The sequence below is a fragment of the Artemia sp. Qi Xiang Cuo genome, chromosome 3 (assembly GCF_049724085.1).
Source record: "Artemia sp. Qi Xiang Cuo chromosome 3, ASM4972408v1, whole genome shotgun sequence".
Taxonomy (NCBI): domain Eukaryota; kingdom Metazoa; phylum Arthropoda; class Branchiopoda; order Anostraca; family Artemiidae; genus Artemia; species Artemia sp. Qi Xiang Cuo.
The window spans coordinates 58,184,451-58,204,186 of record NC_142796.1 but is presented as its reverse complement, the minus strand read 5'-3'; the positions used below and the strand labels follow the sequence as shown (position 1 = coordinate 58,204,186).

The following is a 19,736-nucleotide window of genomic DNA, read 5'->3' as shown; positions in this document are numbered from 1 at the left end:
CTCGACCGAATACTATTTTAAGAAACGCACTGTGGTCTAACGAGCCTTGGAAAACTTAAATGACAATAACCAGCAATAGCATTGAGTTACTTTAGCAAATTCTATAATGTTAAGCTGGTTCAGCAAAGAGGCGTCAACTCACGAAAAAAAAGGGGAGGGGGCTCATTTTGTCGTTTCTTTCCAATGACAAATACCAAAAAAAAAATGCATTTTTCAAGGAATGCCAGCAAATATTTTTCAGAATTGAACAGGGGGGGGCAAGGGGGAATGAAAATTTACGAAGGAAACGACTGATGGGCAAACTGACAACAATTTTTGGGATAGAACAGTTTCAACGGGGAAATTTAAAAATAAATCTTTTGAAAGTGTGCGCAGCGATCCTTACAATTTGTAGTTTCCCTCGGTATTAAACAGGAAGTTTCAAAACTTTTCTTTATGTATTGCGAAATGGCATATGAAAAAAAAATGTCATCTCCCTTGACAATTGAAGTGTCTACATGGAATATTTTCATTTGGTCATACCTGTTGGATATTCACTATTATTACAATCACAATAAAAAGTAGTATTCAAATAGCTGTTTGCTTAATCTTAAGGGGATTCAATACCTTAAAAACAATTTTGCGAGTCTCAGCGTCCGTTGACTGAAAGACAAAAGGCCCATTAGCGAATTGTCCAAACACCACAGGGAACTCCCAAAGGAAATTGGAACTCCCAAAATGATAGTGGATCTTGAATGTGCAAACAGTTCGAAAATATAACGAAAGGCTAGATTAAAATAAAGAAAATGCTTTCTAACACTCTTACTAATTGTTAATTAAAGCGCTGTCTATTCAAAGTACTAAAGCCAGATAGCAAAGCTGGGAGCTCCCAGAGCTGTCAAATAATCCCAATTATACTTCCTTTGAGCTGATTTTTAATGTTTTCCGAAAAAGTTTTTTTTTCAAACAGTTCGTGGTAACGAACTGTGAGGAGCGATGCGGCTCAATAGTAACCGAAACTCTAAGAAACAGAGCCTTGATAACAATAGATACCTCAAAAGAATCGGGTTTTGATGCTTATTCAAAATATGAAAAATTAATCAAATTTAGTCGTACCCATCAAAAGTTACGAGCCTGAGAAAATTTGCCCAATTTCTGAAAAGGGGGGGGACACCCCCAAAAAATCAAGTGACAATAAAGTGAAAATCACACCATCCAATTCAGCACGCCAGAGAATCCACCTGTAGAGGTTTGAAGCTCCTATGTACAAAAATATGGAATTTTGCATTTTTAGCAGAAGAAAGATCACGGATGTGTGTTTATTTGTTTTGTTTTTTTTTGTTTTTTTTTTCAGAGATAACCATATCGAACCAGTGATCGTAGAAGATCGAGAGAGGACTCAATTGATCGAAAATCAAAACTTCTAGTGCTCTTTTAAGTGACCAAAAATATTGGAGGGCAGCTAGTTTCCCCAAAGTCAGCCGATCAAAATTTTGAGATAGCTAATTTTTTCAGCCCAGTCGAAAAACCTTATAACTATGTTTTTGAGGATGACTTAACCCCGCACAGTCCCCGGGGGAAGGGCTATAGGTTATTAGCTTTGCCCACTGTTTGCATTAGCATTGGTTATTGGGAAGCACTGTAGATAGATATATACAGTAGAATCATTCCCTATCTCTACCATTATACAAAGCCAAACCGACATGCAAGTGCTCCGGAGAACGTATAAATATAAGCGACATTCGATTTTTTCACGGGTAAATAAGTCAGATTTCTCTTGAACGCGAAACACGGCTTCACCTTTGTAACACTAAATTTGAAAGAATCTAATTTTCAATTGATTTATACCAATACATATATAAAAATCGGTAATTAGTAATGCAAAGTTATTATTAGGTGTTTTTAGAAATTACAAGTAGGTTGCGAAGTCTCGAGTTGGTTTCAAAGACATTTTGAGAAAGTTTTTGCCAAAATACGTGTTCCAGGATAATATACACTTGACCGCTGATGGCAGATCAAATGAGAGGATGGATGAAGACGTACGAGTATATGGGTGGAGCTTTTATACACGCCAATACTTTAGTAGCCAAATATTACTGAGTCGTAATTATACTGTATATAATTTATATATATTTATATGAGTATTATATATATTCATATATATATATTATATAATTATAATTTATATAGTGTTGGGAAGCATACAGACGTTTTCAGGTGGGATTTTCTGGTAGAGGGGGGAGGGGGGTTTACATGGGAGGATTTTTTATGGAAGATTTTTTCATGGGAGAAGGGATTTCTTATGGAGGGGGAGTCGGATTTCCTAGCATTATTTAAAAAACGATTAGAAATTGAATAAAAAAAAAAATTTTTCTCAACTGAAAGTAAGGAGCAACATTAAAACTTAACAGGAACAGAAATTATTACGTATATGAGGGGGGTCCCCCCGCGTCAATACCGTACTCTTTACGCTAAAGTTTTTTTTTATTACTTTTAAAAGAGCTATTTATTCTAATTAAATGGTCTTTGTGATTAAGGAGTCATTCTTAAAAGATTGGGAAAAAATTCGAACTTTAACGCACTGAGCGAGGTATTGACGAGGGGACAACCCTTTCAATTACGTAATAATTTCTGTTCGTGTTAAGTTTTAATGTTATTCCTTACTTTTAGTTGAAAAGGCTTGTTTTTTTTTAATTTAATTACATGATTGGAGTAAGCAGTCGTGCATGACAACCCTGCGCAATTTCAATTTTATCCACAAGAATGACAATAGCCTAATCTGGGCATTATGAATAATGTGACTCTCCACAATGGGACCTTACTATTGAAATTATCCAAATCGTTGTTCGTTCTGGAATAGTCATATTAATTTTATGAAGTTAAACCTTTAAACACTTAGAATTAAGACAGTAAACACAACAGTAAATATGTTAGGCTTCTGACCTTAAAAGGTTGATTCAACTTGGCAAAGTTTTTATTATTATAAGGGCATAAAGCAAATTGTTGATTTAAATAAGAGATTATTACGCTCAGTGGGACAATAAGAAAAAAAAATACCAAGGGTGTTAATTCAAAAAATATAAAGGGGGGGGGGATTTATTTTTTAAATCTAGGTGGATAATTTTTTTTATTTTGTTTCCAAAAAAGGTATTTTCCAAAAAATAGAGGAGGGTAAATGAGTCTAGGGGAACAATCACCCCTGCACAAAATACACTAATAATATAAGGGCAATAAACTCTTTAATCGGATTAACCGCATGAGGTACTTTGGGCGGGGGCGACAATTCACGAAATTATAGAGGGGGGAGGGTATTTCTTCCATCTCTGGGGGGGGGGCAGGTCTGTTGTTTTTCAATTTTTTCAATGATAATGCCAAACAAAGGTTCTTTTTTAATGAAAATACCGAGAAAAGATATTTTTCAAAATAGAGAGGAGGGCAAAACAATCTAGGGGAACAACTGCCCCTGCACAAATTATACTCACAATATAATAGCAATAAGCTCTTTAATCGGATTAAACGCATGAGGTACTTAGAGTAGGAGCGAAAATTCACGAAATTATAGAGGGGAAAGAATATTTTTTCTATCTCCGGGGGGGGGCAATTTTGTTATTTTTCGATTTTTTTAAATGAAAATGCCAAACGAAAGTGTTAATAATCCCTACACAAATTATACTCACAATATAAGAGCAATAAGCTCTTTAATCGGATTAAGCGCATGAGGTACTTTGGGCGGAGGCAACAATTCACGAAATTATAGAGGGGCAGAATATTTCTTCCATCCCCGAGGGGGGGGGGTCAATTTTGTTGTTTTTTTATTTTTTTTTTCAATGAAAATGCCCAACAAAGATATTTTTTAATGAAAATACCGAGTCAAAATATAGAGGAGGGCAAAAAAGTCTAGGGGAATAATTGCCCCTGTATATTGCACTTACAATATAGGAGCAATAAGCTCAATAATCTAATTAAACGCATGAGGTACTTTGGGCAAGAGCAACAATTCACGAAAATATTGTGGGTAAGTGGGGACTGAATATGTTTTCCATATCTAGTGGGGGATGGGCAATTTAGTTATTTTTCGATTTCTTTTCAATGAAAATATCCAAAAATTATTTTCAGAATCTAGGGATGGCAAATGCTCTTCTCCCCCCAATTGGCACTCCTCAGTTTGACACAGAACAACTGGAAAGGTTTCTTTTTTTACCAACCAAAATAATTAAAATTAATAGCAATGAGCCACAGAGAAACAGAGAAATTACATGAAAAATTACGCACTTCAAAACTTTTCGTCCTTTTTAATGGCTAAACGTTTCTCACAAAAGAACCAATCAGGTTAGAAAAAGGCAGATTTATTCGTCCCTCCAGAAATAGCACTTCCGTGTCTTTCTGAATTTTATTTTGACTCAGCATTACCTAGCCCAGTCATAAAAAACCGGGGCTATTTTTCTCTCCAGAAATGAGGAATGACATGATAGGCTAGCAAAAATAAGTCAAAAAAATTCCGGTGGATTGGGGTTCACACGCGATACCCCCCCCCCCCCTGAGTCTGGCCTTTGAAGAGCAACTGGCGAGTAGCGAGCTAATTAGCGGTCAGAGGCCAGTTCATTCACAGGTCACGTAGCGGTAATAATCTTCGTTAACAAGTACCTCTTTCCCTTTTTCTTTTTCGGAAAAATGACGCTTTGTTAACGTAACCGGCTGTTTTTTACTGAAAAAGAAAAAATCCTCATTCTTAGCAAATCCTGTACCAACCATGTAAAACAAGAAGAAGAAAAAATTAGGTTGGATGTGGTTTAGAAATTTGAATGGCTCTTACATATAGAAAGATTAAAACTTAAAAATGAAAAATAAGTTCAATAGAATCTAGTACACCAAAAATCATCATAACCACGTGAAGATCAACTGAGGAAATCACAGTTAAGTAAGATAGTGGAGATAGGAAAAATGAAATATTGAATTAAAAAGTAAAATGAAACAGAAAAATATAGAATTCCAATTAAAGTTAAATATTGGAGACAAGGTGAATGAAATATAGAACTGAAATTTGAATTACGAACGAAATGCGAATTGAAATACAATGGAATTAGTATCACTGCATAATAATGCAACAAAAGATTGGCCATGAAACTACAATTTTTATTGCAACTAAGCCTTTCTTTCTCTCTCTATATAAATGTAATGAAAAAAATATAACGGAATTCCAGTTGCAGTAAGATGTTAAAAATAAGATAAATGAAATATAGAATTGAACTTTGAAATGAAATGAAATGAAAAATGTAGAGTTCCAGTGAAAGTAAGAAATTAGAAATAAATTAAATAAAACACATATTAGTGATTGCTTTGATTTCATGTTAAATTTAACGAACTATGCAGGAGTTGCACGTTCACTTTATTTATTTCTTTATTTATTTAAGAACTATTTATAAAAGGAATCATAGGATTATGTGAAAAATTATAACAAGAAAATTTACTATTATGTCACAAGTGCTTTTTATTTCTCACAAATTAATTATGTGAAGATTAAATATTCTGAATAAGCTGGCTTTTAGCCGGCAGCGGTCATAAAATCCTTTTTGGAATAGAGTGAAGATAATCCAGCCACAGCACAAAATTTATCAGCCATCAAAAAGTTGCTCCGTTGCACATTTTCAGTCAACCTATTTTACATACGCTATTTAGAAAACTTCTCTGATTCGAAAGGCCCATAACCAGGACGTATCAAGGATCTTTGTTCACGGATGGCTATTTTTTTATTTTTTATATATTATTTATTATTTATGGTTGTGTATATGCATTTTTGTTACATTTTTGTGATTTGGAAAAAAAATTGAAGGAGGGAGAGGGGGAGCGTTCAAACCCGGTAACCCCCTTCCCTTGGATACGGCCTTGCCTATAATTATTGAGAAAGCAGTATTATGCAAACGGATTCTGCATTGCAGTAATGCTTTCTAATGCCCTTGAAAAGCTTACGATAGCACCGTCAGAAAGTTTTTTTAAGCTTTTTTTTCAAGAAAGAAACGCTTAACATAGATATAAAAACAGAACAGAAATAATAAACAACAAATAGTAATGTTTGCGAAGGTCAAAATATACCTTAACAGGATCTTTTCCAGTTTGTCTGATCTTGCCCTATCTGAACTTGAGTTCTCGAGATTGCATAATTTAAATTTTTAAGTTTTTAGTTTTAGCTTAAGCTTTGGCTTCCCATAGTTTTTCGGTTTATAGTGCCTTTTTTACCTTAAACATTCTTATGAAAGATGGAAAAGCGGTGGGAAACTTTTGGGAAAACCAGTAAACGTAGTCTGGGCACTATTTAACAGTTTTGTTAGTTTGGGGTTTATATTCCCTGTGCAATGGTGTCTTATTTTTCTGCTCTCCTAAATAATGTCAACGGAAGACGGGAAATTTTGATATCATTCCATAGCTGAGATTGAGTTCCATCTATCTACCGAACAAAATTTTTTTAATTAGTTTTACGTAGTATTTTAGACGGAAAATATGAGAAATATTCGTTGAAAATTATTGAAAAAAGGACAATTTTCCTATTTTTTTTAGCAAATTTATATCCTTTTCCAATAAAAATATTTAATATCAAAATTCTGTTCGACGAAGCACAATAGAAGTTTTTTAGAAGGAAAATACGATAAATATTTGTTGAAAATTGTTGAAAAAAGGATCATCTTCCTATTTTTTAAGCAAATTTACATCTTCGCCAATCAAAAAGTTTAATTAACGTCATAAGTCTGGATCAATAAATGGACAGATCTAAGACTAATGAATCAAATGAAATAAGTATATTCGCTTTTTAGTGCAAATTACAGATCCAGACTTGTCGTAAATCACTTGTTTCACAATCAAATTATATTTTAAGTTATTTCAACTTACATGCCATGGCCATTCCCCTAAATCTGCAAAACCGTCTCTTCCAGAATCTGAACCTTTACGTCCACATTTTGATTTACTGGGAACTGGCAAGATGCCAACTGGTTTGGCATTCTGAGGTATAAAACAACAAACACTGCTTTCCATACTTCCACAATAGCTGTATGGTGACCCACCACTGAACGAAAAAACAATAACATTAAATACTGAAATAACATTAACAATAACATTAAAACATAAAAACAATAACATTAAACTCTGAAATAACATTAACAATAACATTAAAACATAAAAACAATAAAATTAAACACTGAAATAACATTAATAATAACAATAAAACATAAAAACAATAACATTAAACACTGAAATAAAATTCAGCTTTTAGAAGCTAAGATTTATAAGCTGATATATATAGTCAATCTGTTTTTTACTTTAAACCAGGACTGGAACAGTGTTGTTTTTTTGGATAATTCATACTACCGTTTGTTGAAATTATTTGATTTTTTTCTGTTTTGTTTCTATTTTGCACCGCAAAAAAAAAGATTAAAAACAACGCCAGTCATCAGAATCACTACGTTGCATAGCCTCCAAACGAAATTTTTTTAAGGAAATATATCTGTTCCTGGAAAATTTCGAAGGAATTCAAAAATTTGCTCTGTCATTTTTAGCAAGATGGAAAGTTGTCATTTTAACAGGGGAAATTTTTCACTAGCAATCCTCTTTGCACCTACGTTGCAACAGCATAACGAAAGAGTAACACATATATTATCTTTTTACTAAACTCATTTCTAACCATTTGGCAGCGCAGTGGACTGATGTTCTACTTGGCGATGCATAACCCGGGGGGTAGATTCCCGCTCCCGAAATGTCGGTCAACAGGTATTGCTCTCAGTCTCTGCAGAACGACACAGCGACTAAAATGTTGATTTGACACCTTACTCTTTGACAGCATCAATGGCTCCGGAGGCTCTTTATCCTTTATACTTATGCCCACTTCTGTGAGTAAATCTTCTTCCTTTACTCGTCAAACTTTACTCATCCTACTACTCACTGCCAAGTATAATCGCAAGGACATCCTTTAGCAAGTACCCCCTCCGAATCATAAGAATTTTTTATAATTTTTCTATGTGTCCAGTATTTCCATTTAATTTACCGTTCTTTTTGCGTTTGATCGAGGCTACGCTCCTCCCCCGATTAATTACACGTATATGGAGACCTAATCGTTGTCTAAACTGTTTGGATTGCTAATCAAATATAATTTGGAATATAATTATAATTCAACTTATTTTTATCTGAAGATGGGTCAGTGCTACAAGAACACTTGTGAACAAATTCTTCTATACGGGCTGAAATTATGTGACAGGCTTTTGCGATCAATCGATCAATTTCATCAATACTACTACTAAAAACTCTTTAAACCACCGAGTTGCATGAGAACAATAAAACCACGCACGCTCCTCCTCCACCTCAATCTAGTAAAAGCTTCACTCCTTAACCCCCCAGAAGCTCCAATTTTTTAATCTTTCCTTACATCCTCTTCCCAGCTCATTCGGAGACGAAAATACTTTTTGTGTGGCCCAAGATGAATGGCAGGAAATAGTAATCTTTGACAGTCTGTCGTCATTCATCCGCGAAGTGCGCTAGCCACCTCAGCCTTTCTCTCATTGTAGCCCTAGAAAGTGGGATTGAGCCACGTATTTTGTGCAGCTATTTTTTTTAATACGGTCAGTCAAACGAATACCCAAAACTTGTTCTAGAAAACACCTAATGGATCCTCCTTCGTCTTCGTCCTGGTATGCAGATTTATTCATTCTATTGTTTGAAACTTTTTTTCAACTGTGAAAAAAAGCCTGGGCCGTCACTGTTCTACTTTTTATATCTTCACTGTACCCACCATCTTTACTAATATTACCAGGAAAGGAAGCTATCCACTTGATTGATCTTCTCGTTATACAAATGACCTTTTCGCCTTCCTTTATTCCTAATCTAAGTGACTTAGTCTTTCTAACATTAATGTTCAAACCTATGCTCGCACCCTGAACTCTTAAAACCTTCAAAATGACATTGGTGTTGCTAACATTTTTATCTAGGACGCTCAAATCTGCATAATCTAAGTGGATTTACATTTGATTACATGCTCTTCCATACCCTTGGCCGTCTTCCTTCGTATAAAGTTCATCAAATGATTCATAGAAATGGGGGTAGAACATAACCCTGCTTAACTCCTAATTCAATACCAAACGAGCTACTCACCTTATTTCCTACATTAACGGCACCAATATTATTCGCACACATACTACAAATCACATTAATGTATTTATCGGATATACCATTTACAAAGGTTAAGGCCTTTACTACGGCTGTTCTATTGGCTGAATTAAACCCCAGTTAATAATCAATAAAACTGACGAATAAAGGGGTTTGATGATTCTGGTACTTCTCAAATGTTAATCGAAGAGTAAAAACTTGGTAGACACATAGTCTTCTAAAACCAAGCTGTTATTCCCTTAAAACTTTATGTAAAATTCAATTCAATTCAATCGGGTTCTATTAAAACAAATAGAAATAAATAAACATAAATAAACATGCCTATGCAAAAAACGCACGTTGAGTCCCTTAAAAAAATAACGATTCCTCCCAATCACGCTTTACGACTCTCGCTTTACTTTTCAACACAACCCCATCCCTTGTCCATACGATTCATTATCCAAAAGACTCCCCCTCTTCCTCCCCGAAAGCAAAGCTACCTTAACCTTACAAAATAATAATAAATAAATAAATGAAACCGGTATAATAATGATAATAATTAAAAAATATCAATTGTTAATTAACTCCATTTTTTGAAATTCAATAAGATGTTTTTTCAAATTATTATTAAAAGACCCAAGGGAGCTCCTACATCTCAGCTCTTGTGGAAGCACATTCCACACTTTCGCGCACGCCACATCCGGTGCAAAATCCAATCGTACTGTAGGTGTTCGTCTCACCAAAAGGTTTGAGGCAGATCTCGTGTTCCTAGGATGTTGTTCCGGTACCAACTGGAATAGACTGTGGAATGCTGATGGAAGTAATCCGAACAAAAATTTGAAAACGATAAAATCTATAAGTCATCTATAAGTCTAAAATACGACATCATACTAAGTATTTTGCTTCCTAGAGAAACCAAAAGTTGATGCCTCAATAATTACCACACTCGATCTTATGACCTTCTTACAAAGGGGTTTAATCACAATTGTGCTGAACTCGCTAAGTAGGCCTACTTCCCCTTTTTCACGAATTCTATTCATAATCATCAATAATTTGTTCCTAACTTCGCAACCACCACACTTCAAGGACTCATTTACCAGACCAACCACACCTAAGACCTCACCATATTTTACCTTTTAGTACCATCTTTAACTCTTCTTTGCAAAAATCCTTGACTTTCAAATCGCCACAAACTTTTTCATTCTTTCCTATATCTGTTTCTATAACTATAATCACGGTTTAACGCATTCTTAAACTATATTGCTCATCTCACTTTTAACTTTCCTTGTTACTGATTGGAGCCCTTTTCTATCTCTAACTGGGACAGGTCTAGACTGACTGATTCCTTTCAATTTCTCAACATGACAATACAATATTTTACTATTTTGCTGTCTGGCTGCATCATCCAGATCCTCGGGAATTTCATCTATGGCCTCCATCTCACACATCCTTAATTTACTCTTTGCTGCATTCTCTAGTTCCCTTAATTTCCTCTTATTCTCATATGATTTATCACTCAACTACTTTTTGTGTAAACCCCTCCTCTTTTCTGCTAAGCTAATTCGTTTTTGCTAATATACCGGTTGATCAAACGATAGGATCAAACTTGTCTTGATCAAGCTTCTGAAGAGTATTTTTTAGTAAACATGCACAATATACAGCTGTTTCTGGGTAAGTTCTAAAGGGCCTCCTCCTCCTAGATAATTCAGAATTTCCTATCTCCATCTTTTTTTATAATTTCTTTATTGTAGTTGCCAAATCAGTGAAGAGTACACGTTTTCAACAAGTTTAAAAGTTTTCATAAGAAAGATTAACCCATAACGATAACATAACTATTTTCTAAAAGAAAAATTAAAAATTCAATCATACCAAAACCTAAATTAGACTGTGCAAGTTAAAATATTAAGTTCTACACATCAAACTCGCTCTAAGCTTTTAAACTTAGATCGAATTCTTTCTATGAGCTCTCTATATTACTGAAAGGAATCTCTACACTATCAAATAAAAAAAAAAGTTTTTAAATCATAAACCGTTTTTAAATCATTAAAATTTTAAATGAACCACAATTATTTTCAAACAATTCGTGGTAACGAACTGTAAGTAAGGAGTGACCCGGCTCAATAGCAACCGAAACTCTAAAAAACAGAATTTTGATACCGATAGATACATCAAAAGAATTGGAGCCTGAGAATGTTCGCCTTATTTTCGGAAAAAGGGGGAAACACCCCCTAAAAGTCATAGAATCTTAATAAAAATCACACAATCAGGTTCAGTATACGACAGAACCATACTGAAGACATTTCAAGCTCATGTCTGCAAAAATGTGGAATTTTGCATTTTTTTTCCAGAAGAAAGATCACGGATGCGTGTTTATTTTTTATTATTATTTTTATTTCCCAGGGGTGATCATATCGACCCAGTGGTCCTAGAATATCGCATGAGGGCTCATTAGAACGGAAATTAAAGTTCTAGTGCCCTTTTTAAGTGGTCAAAAAATTAGAGGGCAACTAAACCCCCTCCCACGCTCATTTTGTCCCAAAGTCACCCGATCAAAATTTTGAGATAACCATTTTTTTAAGCATAGTCGAAAAATCTAATAAATATGTCTTTGAGGATGACTTAATCTCCCACATTCCCCCGGGGAAGGGTTGAAAGTTGTGAACCTTGCTCATTGTTTACATATAGTATAGGTTATTGCGAAGTATACAGACGTTTGCAGGTTGGATTTTTTCAGGCAGGGGAGGGGAATTCGTAGGAGGATCTTTCTGTGGAGGAATTTTTGTAGGGGAAGGGAATTTTCCATGAAGGGGGCGCCGGATTCCCAGCATTATTTAAAAAACGATCAAAAATTTAAAAAAAAAATTGTTCAAGTGAAAGTAAGGAGCAACATTAAAACTTAAAACAAACAGAAATTATTACGCATATGAGGGGGTTTGCCCCCTCGTAAATAACTCTCTCTTTACGCTAAAGTTTTTTTTAGTACTTTCTAAAGAGCTATTTATTCTAATTAAACGGCCTTTGTGATTCAAGGGTCATTCTTAAAAAATGGAACGAAATTCGAACTTAAGCGTAAAGAGCGAGGTATTAACGAGGGAGTGAACCCCCTCATATAAGAAAAAATTACCGTTAGTTTTAAGTTTTAATGTTGATCCTTACTTTCAGCGGAACAAAACTTGTTTTTTTTTATTAAATACATTTGAGAGAAGGCCCCTTAAGCCCGCCACTCTTTAAAGTAAAGCTTAACTGAAATTTAATTACCAAATTATAGTAAGGTAATGGCCAAAACTAGGTCATTTCCGTAGCAGACCCTCCTCCTCTAAAAACTAACCTGGTGCCAGCTTAGTCCACATTTGTAAGAAACCTTATATGCTTGAACCCAGTTTCATTTCCTAGAACCTTGCAATTTTCCTCCTAATCACCTTTTTGAAGTATCCACCCCCTCAAAATAAATTATATCTATGCTTGCTTGCTTAGGGTATACATTATAAACTTACCTTGTGACACAACTCCAATATTCCATACAGTCACAACCAAACTGGTTATTAGAATCCCTAACTGGTCTTAAGTGCTGTGGAGGACGAATATGCTGACAATTGACCCAATTCCATAGAATAAGAAGTAGTAAAAGAGTGACTTGAGACACCGTGCCATCTAGAAACATCCCCATACTAAGAAAGAAAATAATCTATTAACAGCGTTAAGCTTAGATAATACGCTTATATATGGAATCAATGGCGTTAAGTCATTAGAAAGTTCAGGGACACGTCTTAGTTTTTTTCTTACACCAATGATTCTTGGGGACAGATTGACCCATTCTTTAAAAAGCACACCTGACAGGCTTTCTATCTTTAAAGCTTCCTAGCTTTCCATCTTTTATAATCGCCAAAGCCCTTTAGTGCCAGAAAAGAATGAATGAAGTCCAATATACCCGGACAGAATCGGCTCTCTATCTTGTTCCTGATTCTACGGAGCTTTTCAAGATAGCAAAGAGTAAAATACCCAAAACTGAACTGGTCCTATATCGACTATTCAAGTGGAGATCCCTAACGCAAGAAGTTATCTTTTTCGAATTTTCAGTAGAACTTCTTCATCTTTTCACCCGATTTCAGTCATCGATGCATTCATAGCTTCGGGAAACCGCCTTCACATCTTTTTTCAAATGATTTTCCATTAAAATATGGTATATTTAACTTATAACAAAGGTGATCGAGTTAAAGACTTCACACATCCCCAGAAAATTTTACTCCCCCTCCAATACTTTTGCTTAATGTAAAAAAAATAAAGCTATTTATAAGTAGTTGCAACTATATTTCCACATTGTTACACTTGAGGAACTTCTGAAATTAATTTTGACCATTAAAATTAATTAGAAAAACAAATCTAAAGAATCAATTTAAAATTAATAAATAGCATAAGATAGAACGAATTACACGACTCAAAGAGCCCCTCCCCCAAGAATATACACCTTATCTCTTCAATATTTTTTTCCTCGTTTCTCATGCCTCGTTCCTCGTTCTTTACTAAAAAAAAAATAAAAAAAAAAAAAGAAAATTGAATAAGATATACTCAATCTGTCTTTGTTTTAAGATTAAACCTGAAATTTCTTTGTATGGCATTATCATGATTTTTTTTTCCTAAGAATTGAGTCTGCATAAGGTAAGCAAAACTAGAGGTGTTTTACTTTTGAGTTAATGATGGCTCACATTTACTAAGGACAATGTTGCATGTCTATGGACCCTTCAGGTGCTTATGTTTTAAACGTACTCTTTTGGAAACCAATCACGAAAAACCCGCCCATTCAAGAGACCGCTATAGAGTAATGCAATGCAAGGCGTGGTTTTCATTTCGTTAACGATATTTAAACTGTTATTTTTTTTAGGTTTAGGTTGGGGGGAAGGTACCTAGGTTATGTTAGGTTATGTATTTAATATATCCTATTCTTTACCCCCCCCCTAATGTGCAAATATATAGCCCAAATTTGTTTCTAAACTATTATATATTGATCCTATTTTATTTTGTTTCATTAGCATTAATCGAACTTGACTTCTTTAGCAGTATATAAAAGAGTACGATTAATATATAAGTACCACCCTTCTTTTTGGTCGATTGTGTTTAGTCCCACTGTTTTTAATCTACCTAAATTACTAAACTAGGAAAACAGTTTTTTTTTCTCACCGGGTAATTACCTTTAAAACACTATTAGAAAAATCTTAGCAGGTTTAGTAGGCTCGCTAACTTTAAGCTGATAATGTTGGCAGAGCTTCGGTTTCCTTGGCCTCCCTACATTTAAGAATGCTTAAAAGACAGGCCTGTAGCAGTCTATGGCGATTAACTGCTTAAAAGATCTAACATGTCTATAAACTTGTATGTGAGATGTGCACTAAGATCCTTCTAGGGTTAGATTGTAAATTAGGGCTTCTTACTGTCTGTTCTAATAAGTGCCCGATCCCAGTTTCTGAAAATATACCGAAAGATCACCAAATGAAAGATGGAATTTGTGATTGTATCTCAACAGTAGCCCCGGCCTCCACTTTTACTAAATTCTAACACTTCTTGTTCTTGGTGGATCCTTCTGTGGGAAGCTAAACGCCTGGAAAAGTCATCTTGGGAAAACCTAGTCCAAAATTTTAAATGAAGTGTAATCACTGTGATTTTGGAAATGATTTCCGTAGTGCATTTTCTTGTTTGCTTTGTGTTTTCTTGAACATCTTAAAAACAATCACTTCTAAGTAAAATCCTGTCAAAGTGGTTTTGACAGGTTTTTAAAAAAGGGGTAAATGAACTTCACTGAAATTTTAGTTGTTTTTCGGTCCATATTATTAAGGCAAAACAGTGTTGGCCACCGTAATAGATGTTAGCAAATTGTATATTAACAAGAGAACAAACAAAGTTCTAAAATAGTAAAATACTTTTTGACCTTTTGACTCAATAGCCATTCATGCTTATGTCATGCACCAAGACTGTGCCATCAATAATAAATGATTTTGTTCATAATGAACCTTTCAAGAAAGTATGAAATTACGAAGAAATTACGTCAGAAAGCTTAAGTATATAAACAATTTCTAATGGGTGTATTTAGATGACCTATCACAAACGAGTTAAATATTTAAGCTGTAAAACTTAATTTTTAAGTATCAAATAAGAAGCTTCCAAGAAAGTTCTGCCAGAAGAGGTGAATTTCAGTTAATTAGGGTGGGTGCATCCGACAGACTTATTCTTAAAAAGTAATGCCTTTGGTGCATTTTCGTTATTACATTTACACTTTCATGCTAGTCATCTGGTAAAATTATTCCAAAATACCATTATTATCTGGGACGTTATTAATAGAGAAGAGTAGACGTTAAGGACATTGCCTTTAAGCCCTATCGTAGGATCGTAGGATATGAATAAGGCGACTATTTTTCTTAAAAGTTCTAGTGTTGAAACAATACCTGGTTGCAAACTCAGACGAACTATTGGCTCGAAGGGAGAGGAAGGTGTGTTCTACCTAATTGGTGTTAATCCTACCAATAAGAAAACTTGTAAAGGAGAGGTAGGCGCAGTCTTTCCTAATATTCTTATTCGTGCATTGAGTTTAGATAAAATATGTTACCTTCACTCTGTGTACAAGTTTTTAAGGTTTGAAACCCTCAAGCCAATAATTACATCAACTATGACTTAAAATAGTACTTTGGAAGTAAAGTTTCCGAAACCCCTTAAAGTGTAGTTTCGCAACAGGGGTTCCAAAGAGACCGATGGTTCCGCAGAAAGTATCTAGAGGTTCTGTGAAAGGTCAGCTATGATAAAAACATAATGACAACGAGACAATATACAAAAAATAGATTGAACGAATGGATAAAGCGTGTTTTTTAAGAATGTAGGCTACAAATCTCAATTTCAGAAAGAAAACATTTTAGATATCGTCTTTGAATAGGCTGTTGAGATTATGTCAAGGCCCGTAATACTCAAAAAGAGTAGTTCAGTTATTAGAAATAAAGCCTAGAAAACATTATTCTAAATAATCTAGAATATTAAGTAATTTTGTATATAAGTACTCTGTCTATAATAATTAGATGTATAGGCATGACAAGGGGCTGTGTACTTTCACTATGAAAAGCTTCGCATAAGAAATAGTGCTTCTTATCCGAACCAGTACTTATAAGACATAAAATTGGTGAGTAAGAATTCATTGTGAAACATTATCTTAATGTTCACGTGTTATAGCTAATACGTCTGTCGTAATTCAAGAAAATGTAAGTTACACAATATAAACTTTACGGAAGAGTGGAAAACTCGAAAAAAGGGCGCTACGCGTTTTTTTTTTTTACTGTTATTAAGAAGCAGTGATTTGTGAAAGGAAGATTTCGTTAAGAATTCAAGATGTGTCGAAAACAAGTTTCAAACAGTTCGTGGTAACGAACTGTATGTAAGGAGCGACCCGGCTCAATGATAGCCGAAACTGTAAAAAACAGAATTCTGATACCAATAGATACATCAAAAGAATAAGATTTTAATGTTAATTTCGAATATATAACTTTTATTTAGTCCTACCTATTAAAAGTTACATACCTGAGAATATTTGGCTGATTTTCGAAAAAAGGGGGAAAAAGCCCCTAAAAGTAATAGAACCTTAATGAAAATCACACTATCGTATTCAGCGTATCAGAAAACCCTAATTCAGAGGTTTCAAGCTCCTATCTAAAAAAATGTGGAATTTTGCATTTTTAGCCAGAAGGAAGATCACGGAAGCGTGTTTATTTGTTTTTTTTTGGTGTTTTTTTCCCAGGGGTGATCGTATCGACCCAGTGGTCCTAGAATATCGTGGGAGGGCTCTTTTGAACGGAAATTAAATGTTCTAGTGCCCTGTTTAAGTGACCGAAAAAATGGAGGGCAACTAGGCCCCCTCCTACGCTCAATTTTTTCTCAAAGTCACCCGATCAAAATTTTGAGATAGCCATTTTGTTCAGCTGGGTCGAAAATATGATAACTATGTCCTTTAAGATGACTTAATCCCCTGAAATGGCCGGGGGGAGGGCTGAGAGGTATCCCAATGTTAACCTATAGTATTGGTTATTGGGAAACATACGGACATTTTCAGCGAGGAATTTTTCTGGTAGTGGGGGGAGAGTGGGTCGGAGGTTATGTGGGAGGATCTTTCCATGAAGGATGTTTTCATGGGGGAAGGGACACTGCTATGAAGAGGGCGTCGGATTTCCCAGCATTATTTAAAAAAAGATCACAAATTATATATATGTAAAAAACAAGTTTTTCAACTGAAAGTAAGGAGCAACATCGAAACTTAAAACGACAGAAAACATTAGGTATATGACTGGGTTCACCTCCTAGTCAATACCTCGCTCTTTAAGCCAAAGATTATTTAGTACTTTCATAAGAGCTGTTTATTCTAATAAACGGCATTTTTGGTTAAGAGGTCATTTTTAAAGAATTATAACAAAATTTTAACTTTAGCTTAAAAAGCAAGGTATTGACTAGGGGGCGAACCCTCTAATATACGTATTAAAAATATATGAATATAGAAGTTCGTTACAAAAATGTGGAATTTCCATTATATGCCAGAAGAAAGAACATGGATGCGTGTTTATTTGTTTTTTTTGTTTGTTTTTTTCCCAGGGGTAATCGTATTGACCCAGTGGTCCTAAAATATCGTAGGAGGGCTCATTGGAACAGAAATTAAAAGTTCTAGTTGCCTTTTTAAGCGACCAAAAAATGGAGGGCAACTAGGCCCCCACCCATGCTCATTTTTTTCCCAAAGTCACCCGATCAAAATTTTAAGATAGCCATTTTGTTCAGCATAGTCGAAAATTTAATAAATATGTCTTTTAGGATGACTTAATCCCCCACAGTTCCCAGGGGAAGGGCTGCAAGTTATGAACTTTGCCCATTGCTTACATATTGTATTGGTTATTGGGAAGTATACAGACGTTTTCAGGATGGATTTTTTTTCTGGTGGGGGGGAGCTTGAGGAGGGGGGTACTCGGGAGAATATGTCCGTGGAGGATGTTTCTTTGGGGTAAGGGACATTTTTATGAAGGGGGCGCCGGATTTCCAAGCATTATTTAAAAAACGATCAGAAATTAAATTTAAGAGAAACAAGTTTTTTCAACTGAAAGTAAGAAGCAACATTAGAACTTAAAACGAACAGAAATTATTGCGTATATGAGGGGGTTCGCCCCCAAGTCAATACCTCGCGCTTTACGCTACAATTTTTTTTAGTGTTTTCAAAAGAGCTATCTATTCTAATTAAACGGCCTTTGTGATTCAGGGGTTTGTGAATTAAACAAAATTTTAACTTTTAACGTAAAGAACGTGGTATTGACTAAGGGGAGAACCCTCATATACGTAATAACATATACGTAATAAAAAAAACAATAAAAAAAACAAGCGATATGGCTCAATAGTAATTGAAACTTTTGAAAACGGAATTTTGATGTCAATAAATATATCAAAAGAATGGGCTTATAATGCTGATTCTAAATATATAAATTTTTATCAAGTTTAGTATTACTCATCAAAGGCTACGAGCCTGAGAAAATTTACCTGATTTTTTAAAAAGGGGGGAAACATCCCCTACAAGTGAAAGAATATTAATGAAAATCACACTGTCAGATTCAGCCTATCAGAAAACCCTATTACATAGGTTTCAAGCTCTTATCTGCAAAAGTCTGCAACTTTGTATTTTTTGCCAGAAGAAAAATATACGAATACAGAAGTTCGTTACGTAAGTTAATTTGTAAATTTAGTCAGAACAAAATTTAGAGACAGCCATTTAGCAAAAGAAAAGTAAAATTTTTATGCAAATTTTGTTTACTTATTCAATGACGGTGAGCCAAAATAAAAGCTGCATTAACTAAAAAACGATCAGAAATTAAATAAAAAAAACAAACTTTTTTATACTGAAAGTAAGGAGCAACATTAAAACTTAAAACGAACAGAAATTATTTTGTATATGAAAGGAGTTGTACCCTCCTCAACGCCTCGCTGTTTACGCTGAAGTTTGACTTTCTCACAACTCTATTTTTTTTAAACAATAAAAAACTTTAGCGTGAAGAGCGAGGCGTTGAGGAGGGGACAGCCGCTTTCATATACGAAATAATTTCTGTTCGTTTTGAGTTTTAATGTTGCTCCTTACTTTCAGTTAAAAAAACTTTGTTTTTTTTTATTTAATTAATATTAAAAGCTCGAATTTCCAGCTTCTATGAGCGAGGACTGAAGATATAGCATATTCTAAGAAAATAGGAGCCTTCCAAATAATTAAGGTACCAAATTAGATGAAAGAAAACTGATTACATAGAATTTATTTTGTTTGATGGGGTGGGTGCCTTTGAATTACTGGTGCCAAGACAATTATTCTTTCCATATTAATTAGACAAACGTACATGCTAAGCTTCAATAGATATATACACTAGAAAGAGCAACGCGCAGTAGGCAATGCTGTCCTTCCCTGTAGGTGATCAGCTAAAACGTCAAGTATGCCACTTAAGACCTTTAATAGGGGTTGAGCAGGATTGCCAACTAGACATATTTTATGTCCAAAGGACATATTCCTATGTGCCGGGACACAATGACATAATAGGGCAAAAAAGGGACATATTCTAGAAATTTGGGGCATAAAAGGAACATATTTTGCAAAT

At 34.6% G+C, this 19,736-nt stretch overlaps 1 protein-coding gene across 1 annotated transcript in view; it reads right to left on the bottom strand.

Annotated features, from left to right (window-relative positions):
• The window catches only part of LOC148954336 (chymotrypsinogen A-like), a 186,158-nt gene that overhangs the window by 127,783 nt on the left and 38,639 nt on the right, over positions 1-19,736 (bottom strand). The window contains exons 2-3 of the mRNA XM_089086266.1: positions 12,600-12,773; positions 6,862-7,036 (exon numbers count right to left, since the gene is read on the bottom strand). Of these exons, the coding sequence (XP_088942392.1) occupies positions 6,862-7,036; positions 12,600-12,772 (348 nt within the window). The 5' untranslated portion in view covers position 12,773. The remainder of the gene's footprint in view (positions 1-6,861; positions 7,037-12,599; positions 12,774-19,736) is intronic.